This window comes from Pristiophorus japonicus, unplaced genomic scaffold, assembly GCF_044704955.1.
Source record: "Pristiophorus japonicus isolate sPriJap1 unplaced genomic scaffold, sPriJap1.hap1 HAP1_SCAFFOLD_468, whole genome shotgun sequence".
Taxonomy (NCBI): Eukaryota; Metazoa; Chordata; class Chondrichthyes; family Pristiophoridae; genus Pristiophorus; species Pristiophorus japonicus.
This window is the reverse complement of record NW_027254372.1, coordinates 373,080-384,981: the sequence shown is the minus strand read 5'-3', so window position 1 is coordinate 384,981 and position 11,902 is coordinate 373,080. Positions and strand designations below refer to the sequence as shown.

At 45.9% G+C, this 11,902-nt stretch overlaps 1 protein-coding gene across 8 annotated transcripts in view; it reads left to right on the top strand.

The window, feature by feature from the left end:
* The window catches only part of LOC139252423 (zinc finger protein 432-like), a 70,414-nt gene extending 59,270 nt beyond the window's left edge, over positions 1-11,144 (top strand). For 4 of the 8 annotated variants that reach the window (XM_070873411.1, XM_070873410.1, XM_070873412.1 and 1 more), the window contains 2 exons: positions 5,690-5,876; positions 9,504-11,142. In XM_070873411.1, the coding sequence (XP_070729512.1) occupies positions 9,866-10,792 (927 nt within the window). In that variant the 5' untranslated portion in view covers positions 5,690-5,876; positions 9,504-9,865 and the 3' untranslated portion in view covers positions 10,793-11,142. Of the gene's footprint in view, positions 1-5,689; positions 5,877-9,503 lie in introns of all 8 variants that reach the window. The other 4 variants (XM_070873415.1, XM_070873414.1, XM_070873413.1 and 1 more) reach the window with 2 other exon arrangements.
* The last annotated feature ends 758 nt before the right edge of the window (positions 11,145-11,902 follow it).

The window sequence follows — 11,902 nt, the reverse complement described above, 5'->3', positions numbered from 1 at the left end:
ATTTAAAGGGGCTGCTCCTGAAATTCTGGCTGCACTTCAGTCCCACACTCCTGATCTTTGGGCACCCTGTGCGGAGGGGAGCGGGTAGGTCCGAGGGTCTCCTCGTAGGACTGCTCCTGAGCACGGCCAAGTGTGCCATCAGCCGGTCCAGGCAGCGGGCGGTCGAGGGGGTCGTTCAACCTGACTGCCTGCCTCTCTTCTGCGCGTACATCCGTGCCAGGGTGTCCTTGGAGATGGAGCACGCGGTGTCCACCGGTACGCTCGCGGCCTTCCGCGAGAGGTGGGCACTGGAGGGACTGGAGTGCATCATCACGCCCGGCAACCAAATTTTTATTTGATTTTATATTTTAAAGTTTCATTTGTTTTAATTGCCGGTGTTTTTAGTGTCCCCCTCCCCTTTTATAGGGGGCACTTGGAGAAAAAAATATGATTTTAGTGCCCAAAAAAAAACTTTAAAAAAAAACAAACAAAAAAAATACAAAAAACAAAAAAAAAGGGCCTTGTAAATGTTTGGTGCGTCCCCCAGATCGGGGGGCCACGATTTAATGTTTTTGTTTCCCCCAAAAGAGTTCATGCACAAGGACCCCCAGGTCCCTCTGCACCGCAGCATGTTGTAATTTCTACCCATTCAAATAATATTCGCTTTTACGGTTTTTTTCCCCAAGGTGGATGACCTCACATTTTCCGACATTGTATTCCATCTGCCAAACCTTAGCCCATTCGCTTAACCTATCTAAATCTCTTTGCAGCCTCTCTGTGTCCTCCACACAACCAGCTTTCCCACTAATCTTTGTGTCATCTGCAAATTTTATTACACTACATTCTGTCCCCTCTTCCAGGTCAATTATGTATATTGTAAGCAGTTGTGGTCCCAGCACCGATCCCTGTGGCACACCACTAACCACTGATTTCCAACCCGAAAAGGACCCATTTATCCCGACTCTCTGTTTTCTGTTAGCCAGCCAATTCTCTATCCATGCTAATGCATTTCCTCTGATTCCACGTACCTTTATCTTCAGCAGTAACCTTTTGTGTGGCACCTTATCGAATACCTTTTGGAAATCTAAATACATCACATCCATCGGTACACCTCTATCCACCATGCTCATTATGTCCTCAAAGAATTCCAGTAAATTAGTTAAACATGATTTCTCCTTCATGAATCCATGTTGCGTCTGCTTGATTGCACTATTCCTATCTAGATGTCCTGCTGTTTCTTCCTTAATGATAGCTTCAAGCATTTTCCCCACTACAAATGTTAAACTAACCAGCCTTTTGTCTGCCCCCTTTTTTAAACAGAGGCGTTACATTAGCTGCTTTCCAATCCGCTGGTACCACCCCAGACTCCAGAGAATTTTGGTAGATTATAACGAATGCATCTGCTATAACTTCTGCCATCTCATTTAATACCCTGGGATGCATTTCATCAGGACCAGGGGACTTGTCTACCTTGAGTCCCATTAGCCTGTCCAGCACTACCTCCCTAGCGACAGTGATTGTCTCAAGGTCCTCCCTTCCCACATTCCTGTGACCAGCAATTTTTGGCATGGTTTTTGTGTCTTCCACTGTGATGACCGAAGCAAAATAATTGTTTAAGTTCTCAGCCATCTCCACATTTCCCATTATTAAATCCCCCTTCTCATCTTCTAAGGGACCAACATTTACTTTAGTCACTCTCTTCCGTTTTATATATCGGTAAAAGCTTTTACTATCTGTTTTTATGTTTTGCGCGAGTTTACTTTCGTAATCTATCTTTCCTTTCTTTATTGCTTTCTTAGTCATTCTTTGCTGTTGTTTAAAAATTTCCCAATCTTCTAGTTTCCCACTAACCTTGGCCACCTTATACGCATTGGTTTTTAATTTCTTCTAAACTCCAGTGAATAAAGGCCCAGTCGATCCAGTCTCTCCTCATATGTCAGTCCTGCCATCCCGGGAATCAGTCTGGTGAACCTTCGCTGCACTCCCTCAATAGCAAGAACGTCCTTCCTCAGATTAGGAACCAAAACTGAACACAATATTCCAGGTGAGGCCTCACTAAGGCCCTGTACAACTGCAGTAAGACCTCCCTGCTCCTGTACTCAAATCCGCTAGATATGAACGCCCACATACCATTTGCCTTCTTCACCATCTGCTGTACCGCACGCCAACTTTCAATGGCTGATGTACCATGATACCCAGGTCTCGTTGTAATTCCCCTTTCCTAATCTGCCGCCATTTAGATAATATTCTGCCTTCATATTTTTTCCACCAAAGTGGATAAGCTCACATTTATCCACATTATACTGCATCTGCAATGAGTTTGCCCACTCACCTAACCTGTCCAAGTCACCCTGCAGCCTCTTAACGTCCTCCTCACAGCTCACACCGCCACCCAGCTTAGTGTCATCTGCAAACTTGGAGATAGTACACTCAATTCCTTCACATAAATCATTAATGTATATTGTAAATAGCTGGGGTCCCAGCACTGAACCATTCCACTAGTCACTGCCTGCCATTCTGAAAAGGACCCGTTTATCCCGACTCTCTCCTTCCTGTCTGCCAACCAGTTCTCTATCCACGTCAGTACATTACCCCCAATACCATGTGCTTTGATTTTGCAAACCAATCTCTTGTGTGGGACCTTGTCAAAAGCCTTTTGAAAGTCCAAATACACCGCATCCACTATCCTGAAAAAATTCTAGAAGATTTGTCAAGCATGATTTCCCTTTCATAAATCCATGCTGACTTGAACTGATCCTGTCACTGCTTTCCAAATGCGCTGTTATTTCATCTTTAATAATTGATTCCAACATTTTTCCCACTACTGATGTCAGGCTAACTGATCTATAATTACCCGTTTTCTCTCTCCCTCCTTTTTAAAAAAGTGCCGTTACATTAGCAACCCTCCAGCCAATATGAACTGATCTAGAGTCGATAGACGGTTGGAAAATGATCACCAATGCATCCACTATTTCTAGGGCCATTTCCTTAAGTACTCTGGGATGCAGACGATCAGGCCCCGGGAATTTATCGGCCTTCAATCCCATCAATTTCCCTCACACAATTTCCCGCCTAATAAGGATTTCCTTCAGCTCCTCCTTCTCACTAGAACCTCGGTCCACTCATATTTCCGGAAGGTTATTGGTGTCTTTCTTCGTGAAGACAGAACCAAAGTATTTGTTCAACTGGTCTGCCATTTCTTTGTTCCCCATTATAAATTCACCTGAATCTGACTGCAAGGGACCTACGTTTGTCTTCACTAATCTTTTTCTCTTCACATATCTATAGAAGCTTTTGCAGCCGGTTTTTATGTTCCCAGCAAGCTTCCTCTCAAACTCTATTTTCCGCCTCCTAATTAAACCCTTTGTTCTCCTCTGCTGAATTATAAAATTCTCCCAGTCCTCAGATTTGCTGTTTTATCTGACCAGTTGATATGCCTCTTCCTTGGATTGAACACTATACTTAATTTACCTTGTTAGCCACGGTTGAGCCACTTTCCCCGTTTTATTTTTACTCCAGACAGGGATGTACAATTGTTGAAGTTCATCCATGTGATCTTTAAATGTTTGCCATTGCCAAGCCACCGTCAACCCTTTAAGTCTCATTCACCAGTCTATTCTAGCCAATTCATGTCTCATACCATCGAAGTTACCTTTCCTAAGTTCAGGACCCTAGTCTCTGAATTAACAGTGTCACTCTCCATCTTAATGAAGAATTCTACCATATTATGGTCACTCTTCCTCAAAGGGCCTCGCAAATAAGAGTGCTAATTAGTCCTTTGTTATTACACATCATCCAGTCTAGGATGGACAGCCCTCTAATTGGTTCCTCGACATATTGGTCTCGAAAACCATCCGTAAAAGACTCCAGGAAATCCTCTTCCACCGCATTGTTACCAGTTTGGTTAGCCCAATCAATATGCAGATTAAAGTCGCCCATGATAACTGCTGTATCTTTGTTGCACGCATCCCTAATTTCTTATTTGATGCTGTCCCCAACCTCAATACTATTGTTTGGTGGTTTGTACATAATTCCCACTAGGGTTTTCTGCCCTTTGGTATTCCATAGCTCCACCCATACTGATTCCACATCATCCAAGCTAATGTCCTTCCTTACTATTGCACGAATTTCCTCTTTAACCAGCAACGCCACCCCACCTCCTTTTCCATTCTGTCTATCCTTCCTGAATGTTGAATACCCCTGGATGTTGAGTTCCCAGCCTTGGTCACCCTGGAGCCATGTCTCTGTGATGCTAATTACATCATATCCGTTAACAGCTATCTGTGCAGTTAATTCCTCCAGCTTATTACGAATACTCCTCGCATTGAGGCACAGAGCCTTCAGGTTTGTCTATTTAACACACTTTGCCCCTTTAGAATTTTGCTGTAATGTGGCCCTTTTTGCTTTTTGTCTTGGGTTTCTCTGCCCTCACTTTTACTTTTTTTCTTTCTACTTCTGCATTCTACTCTGGTTCATCTACACTCACTAATTCCTGGTATTGTTGTTGATGTACAAAATTCTAAATAAATGACACTGCAGTGTGAACAGCACTTAATTACAATTGTTGACATTTACAATGGGTTTGCTTCTGCCCCCATTCTACTTCCCTCTGTCTCCCTGCATAGGTTCCCATCCCCCTGCCATATTAGTCTAACCCCTCCCCAACAGCACGAGCAAACACTCCCCCGAGGACATTGGTTCCGGTCCCTCCCATGTGCAGATCAATTGTACTGGTCCCACCTCCCCCAGAACTGGTTCCAATATCCCAGGAATTTGAATCCCTCCCTTCTGCACCACTGCTCAAGCCATGTATTCATCTGAGCTATCCTGTGCTTCCTACTCTGACTAGCACGTGGCATTGATAGCAATCCTGAGATTAATACCTTTGATGTCCTACTTTTTAATTTAGCTCCTAGCTCCACAAATTCGTCTTGTAGGACCTTAAACAGAACAAGTCTGGGGGTTGATATGATAGAAGGCAAACTAGGTGAGAAGTGATATAAGTTAGATTAAGAAAAAGCACTAAAATGGAACATCACTTGGTCTCCTGTGATCACGGAGCAATCAAATATTCGAAACACTGTGTTTGAAACACAGATAATTTATTCAATATTTAGACAGGGTTTTAAATTCCAGCTCAGGTATAGGGGTTATTAAGTTCATCAGAAACGAACAAGAGCTGCCAGAATGAACATGGTACAGTGCCCAGTGAAATCACAGTAAATCCTGTTCTATTCACAAATGTAGCCTTTCTCCTCAACCCATTTAAAACTGAGATGACGAGGAATTTCTTTTCTCAGAGGGTTGTAAATCTGTGGAATTCTCTGCCCTAGAGAGCAGTGGAGGCTGGTTCATTGAATATATTTAAGGCGGAGATGGACAAATTTTTGAGCGATAAGGGAGTAAAGGGCTCTGGGGAGCGGGCAGGGAAGTGGAGCTGACTCTATGATCAGATCAGCCATGATCTTATTGAATGGGGAGCAGGCCCAGGGGTCCGGGTGGCCCACTCCTGCTCCTATTTCTCATGGTCTTATGTACTCAGCATGCCCCGCGGGGAAGAATGTGCTGCACCCAGACTACAGGAGCTCAGTGCGCAGGCGCGGGTCCTGGGGGGGCGGGGGAGGGGCTTTGGAGCATTTGTGGTGCGGGTAATGGCGGAGGCAGTATGTTTTGGGTTGGTTCCTCAGAAGTGTCCTTTTCATCGGTACAGAGCGGAGTAATGAACCAGCGGGGAGCCGGGGAGGCTTCATAAACAACCGGTGCCCGCCGCAAGCCCGAAATAATAACCGGAATATCGGCGGTTGCAGCTTCGGGGCTTTCTCCCGGCCACAGGCCCAGGCTAACGGCGGACATATTTGTGCAGGAAGTCAGGTTCAACGGTCTGCCATCTATATTCAGTGAGTAGCAAAGCGCATGCGCGGCCATGTTGGTGCAGGAACAATTTGAATGATGTCAGTGTCTGGAACTGAACCCAGCCAGAGTCAGCACCTTCAGGGGAGGGGAACCAGTGAGTGTAGAACTGAACTGAGCCAGAGTCAGCACCTTCAGGGGAGGGGAACCAGTGAGTGTAGAACTGAACCCAGCCAGAGTCAGCACCTTCAGGGGAGGGAAACCAGTGAGTGTAGAACTGAACCCAGCCAGAGTCAGCACCTTCAGGGGAGGGGAACCTGTGAGTGTAGAACTGAACTGAGCCAGAATCGATGGTGAAAACTGGGAGTGGAGGGGAAACTGTCGAGAACATAAGAAATAGGAGCAGGTGTAGGCCATTTGGCCCCTTGAGCCTGCTCCCCATTCAATAAGATAATTGCTGATCCGATCATGGATTAGGTTCCAATTCCCCGTCCGCTCCCCATAACCTTTTACTCCCTTATCGCTCAAAAATGTGCCTATCTTCACCTTAATTATGTGTAACTCTCCATCTTAATAAAGAATTCTACCATATTATGGTCACTCATCCCTAAGGGGCCTCGCATAACAAGATTGCTAATTAGTCCTCTCTCATTACACATCACCCAGTCTAGGATGGCCAGCCCTCTAGTTGGTTCCTCGACATATTGGTCTAGAAAACGATCTCTAATACACACCAGGACATCCTCCTCCACAGCATTGCTACCAGTTTGGTTAGCCCAATCAATATGTAGATTAAAATCGCCCATGATAACTGTTGTACCTTTATTGCACGCATCCCTAATTTCTTAATTGATGCTGTCCCCAACCTCACTACTACTGTTTGGTGGTCTGTACATAATTCCCACTCGCGTTTTCTGCCCTTTGATACTCCGTAGCTCCATCCATACTGATTCCACATCATCCAAGCTAATGTCCTTCCTTACTATTGCATTACTTTCCTCTTTAACCAGCAATGCCACCCCACCTCCTTTTCCATTCTGTCTATCCTTCCTGAATGTTGAATACCCCTGGATGGTGAGTTCCAAGCCTTGGTCCCCCTGGAGCCATGTCTCCGTGATGCCAATTACATCATATCCGTTAACAGCTATCTGTGCAGTTAATTCGTCCACCTTATTCCGAATACTCCTCGCATTGAGGCACAGAGCCTTCAGGCTTGTGTTTTTAACACACTTTGCCCCTTTAGAATTTTGCTGTAATTTGGCCCTACACTTTAACCATCCTACACTTTAATCTATTTTCCCAGTCCACTTTTGCCCAATCTGCCCTCATACCTATGTAGTCTCCATCATTTAAGCTTAGAACTCTGGTTTGAGATCCAAATTTCTCGCTCTCCATCTGAATTTAAAATTCAACCACGCTATGATCACTCATTCCAAGGGGCTCCTTTATTCGGAGATTGTTTATTAATCCTATCTCATTACACAGGACCAGATCTAAGATAGCCAGCACTTCAGAGGAGGAGAGAGAGAGGAAACCAGTTATTGTAGAACTGAACCCAGTCAGAGTCAGCACCATCAGGGGAGGAGAGAGAGGGGAACCAGTGAGTGTAGAACTGAACCCAGCCAGAGTCAGCATCTTCAGGAGAGGTGAGGAACCAGTGAGTGTGGAACTGAACCCAGCCAGAGTCAGAACCTTCAGGGGCGGAGAGAGAAAGGAACGTGTGATTGAAGAACTGAACCCAGCCAGAGTCAGCACCATCAGGGGAGCAGAGAGTGGGAAACGTGTGATTGAAGAACTGGACCCAGCCAGAGTCAGCACCATCAAGGGAGCAGAGAGTGGTGAACATTTCATTGAAGAACTGAACCCAGCCAGAGTCAGCACCATCAGGGGAGGAGAGAGAGGGGAACCAGTGAGTGTAGAACTGAACCCAGCCAGAATCACCACCATCAGGGGAGGGAGAGGGAGGGGAACCAGTGAGTGTAGAACTGAACCCAGCCAGAGTCAGCACCATCAGGGGAGGGGAGGAAGGGGAACCAGTGAGTGTACAACTGAACCCAGCCAGAGTCTGCATAAGAACATAAGAAGAAGTAGGTCATACGGCCCCTCGAGTCTGCTCCACCATTTAATACGATCATGGTTGAGCCGATCATGGACTCAGGTCCACTTCTCTCTCTGCTCCCCATAACCCCTTATTCCCTTATCGATTAAGAAATTGTCTATCTCTGTCTTAAATTTATTCAATGAGCCAGCTTCCACAGCTCTCTGAGGCAGCAAATTGCACAGATTTACAACCCTTTGAGGGACGACATTCCTCCTCATCTCAGTTTTAAATGGGCGGCCCCTTACTCTAAGATTATGCCCTCTAGTTCTAGTCTCCCCTATCAGTGGAAACACCCTCTCTGCATCCACCTTGTCAAGCTCCCTCATAATCTTATACGTTTCGATAAAATCACCTCTCATTCGTCTGAATTCCAATGAGTAGAGGCCCAACCTTCTCAACCTTTCCTCATAAGTCAACCCCCTCATCTCCGGAATCAACCTTGTGAACCTTCTCTGAACTGCCTCCAAAGCAAGTATATCCTTTCTTAGATATGGAAACCAAAACTGTATGCAGTATTCTAGGTGTGGCCTCACCAATACCCCGTATAACTGTAGCAAGACATCCCTGCTTTTATACAACATCTCCTTTGCAATAAAGGCCAAGATTCCATTGGCCTTCCTGTTCACTTGCTGTACCTGCATACTTACCTTTTGTGTTTCATGCAGCAGGACTCCCCAGGTCCCGCTGTACTGCAAATTTTTCTCCATTTAAATAATAACATGCTCTTCGAATTTTTTTCTGCCAAAGTGCATAACCTCACACTTTCCAACATTATACTCCATCTGCCAAATTTTTGCCCACTCACTTAGCCTGTCTATGTCATTTTGCAGGTTTTTTGTGTCCTCCTCGCACATTACATTTCCTCCCATCTTGGCTACATTACACTCGATCCCTTCATCCAATTCATTAATCTAGATTATAAACAGTTGGGGGCCCAACACTGATTCCTGCAGCACCCCACTAGTTACTGATTGCCAAACCGAGAATTTATCCCGAATCTCTGTTTTCTGTTAGTTAACCAATCCTATCCATGCGAATATATTACCCCCAACCCCGTGAACTATTATCTTGTGCGGTAACCTTTTATGTGGCACCTTGTCAAATACCTCTGGAAGTCCAAATACACCACATCCACTGGTTCCTCTTCATTCACCTTGTTCCTCAAAGCCAGAGTCAGCACTTTTAGGGGAAGAGAGGGAGGGAAACCAGTGAATGTGGAACTGGGCCCAGCCATAGTCAGCACCTTCAGGGGTGGAGAGGGAGAGGAACCAGTGAGTGTAGAACTGAACCCAGCCAGAGTCAGCACCTTCAGGGGTGGAGAGGGAGGGGAACCAGTGAGTGTAGAACTGAACCCAGCCAGAATTGGTGGTGAAAACTGGGAGGGGAGGAGAAACAGTCTAGAAATGTGCGATGGGTTTGGATTTCAGCACAGCAGGAGGGACAATGTGTGGTATAGGGATTTACAGCTTTGGAAGAACAAGAGAGGAAAGAATGTTCCATGGAAACTAGTTGTGTCTATCCTGAATTTCTGTCTTGTACTGACAGTGATGAGTTTTATTATCTCCTTTTACAGAATATTAGAAGGGGAGATTTTCACACAGGAAACACAAACCAAACATCACGTCAAGATCTGACGGAGTCAATCGATTCATCAGGACCTGAATATCATCGGCCTTTGAAAGTGGAAGGAGAAATGTTTGTCTGTTCTGTCTGTGGGAAAAGATTTCAAACATCAGTGTGTCTGGAAAAGCACCGAGACACACACACCCGAGTGAGTGTTCCAGTGCACTGCCTGTGGAAAGAGCTTTAACCAATTAAACAGCCTGAAAAATCATCGCACCATTCACAGCGCGAAGAAACTGTAAACGTGTTGTGTGCGTGCGCGAGGCTTCAACCCATCGTCCGACCACGGAGAGTCACAAGGATACCCGCACCATGGAGAAACCGTGGAAATGTGGTGACTGTGGGAAGGTATTCAGATCACCGTCTAAGCTGGAAATTCATCGACGCAGTCACACTGGGGAGAGGCCGTTCACCTGCTCAGAGTGTGGGAAGGGATACACTGGGTCATCCCAACTTATAGCTCATCGGCGAGTTCACACCGGGGAGAGACCGTTCACCTGCTCTGAGTGTGGGAAGGGATTCATTTATTCATCCATCCTGCAGATACACCAGCGAGTTCACACTGAGGAGAGGCCATTCACCTGCTCTGAGTGTGGGAAGGGATTTACTCAGTCATCCTACCTGCTGAAACACCAGCGAGTTCACACTGGGGAGAGGCCATTCACCTGCTCAGAGTGTGGGAAGGGATTCATTCGGTCATCCACCCTGCTGACACACCAGCGAGTTCACACTGGGAAGAGGCCGTTCATCTGCTCAGAGTGTGGGAAGGGATTCATTCAGTCATCCACCCTGCTGGCACACCAGCGAGTTCACACTGGGGAGAGGCCATTCACCTGCTCAGAGTGTGGGAAGGGTTTCACTCGGTCATACTCCCTGCTGATACACATGCGACTTCACACCGGGGAGAGGCCATTCACCTGCTCTGAATGTGGGAAGGGATTCACATGTTCAGCCGACCTGCTGAGACACCAGCGAGTTCACACTGGGGAGAGGCCATTCACCTGCTCTGAGTGTGGGAAGGGATTCACTCGATCATCCGACCTGCTGATACACCAGCAAGTTCACACTGGGGAGAGGCCATTCACCTGCTCTGAGTGTGGGAAGGGATTCATTCGGTCATCCACCCTGCTGATACACCAGCGAGTTCACACTGGGGAGAGGCCATTCACCTGCTCAGAGTGTGGGAAAGGATTCACTCGGTCATCCCACCTGCTGACACACCAGCGAGTTCACAAGTGACTGCAGGGGTTGGTATCTGCTGTTATTACTGCTGTTAATCACATCCTGACTGAACCATGTTCATTCTGACAGTTGGGGTTTGTTTCTGCTGATGTTAATAACCCTATAACTGGGCTGGACTTTAATATTCTGGATATATTGCTGATTGTGTTCTCGGGGCTGCAGTGTCCATGTAAGAAACATGGTGTGTTATCTTTCCCCTTAATTCAGCAACTCTCAACAAAAAGTTAGTTTGCAATAAAATTGTGAACTTTTACTTTAATCCTAAATTGATCTTTGGTCCAAAATCTGCAATAGTGTGTGAAAGTTTCTACTGAATAAAATGTCCAATTAGAAAGAGCTTACTGACAATTTTTACTGACTTGCACATTACACACAGTGGCCCCTCCATTATCCACCAGAAAGAAGGGGAATGGGAATTGGTGGGGAATCCGTGTCCCCAAATATTGCCTCTCCCATCTGGTGCAGCAATCCCCTCGGCATGGGAATAGAGACAAGTCCAGACTAAAACTGTGCGCAGTATTCCAGGTGTGGTTTTACCAATGCCCTGTACAGGTGTAGCAGGACTTCCCTACTTTCATACTCCACCCCCCTTGCAATAAAGGCCAGCATTGCATTTGCCTTCCTGATTACTTGCTGTATTTGCATGCTAACTTTTTGAGTTTCATGTCGAAGAACCTCCAGATCCCTCTGTACTGCAGCATTTTGCAATAGTCCCCATTTCAATAATTTTGTTTTTTCTTTTTCCTACCAAAGGGGATAACCTGACATTTTACCACATGGTCCATCTGCCAGATTTTTGCCCGTTATAGAAACATAGAAAATAAATGCAGGAGTAGGCCATTCGGCCCTTCGAGCCTGCACCACCATTCAATGCTTTCTCCCCATACCCCTTGATCCCTTTAGCTGTAAGAGCCACATCTAACTCCCTTTTGAATATATCTAACGAACTGGCCTGAACAACTTTCTGTGGTAGAGAATTCCACAGGTTCACAATTCTCTGAGTGAAGAAGTTTCTCCTCATCTCAGTCTTAATTGGCTTACCCCTTATCCTTAGACTGTGAGACCTGGTTCTGGACTTCCCCAACATCCGGAACATTCTTCCTGCAT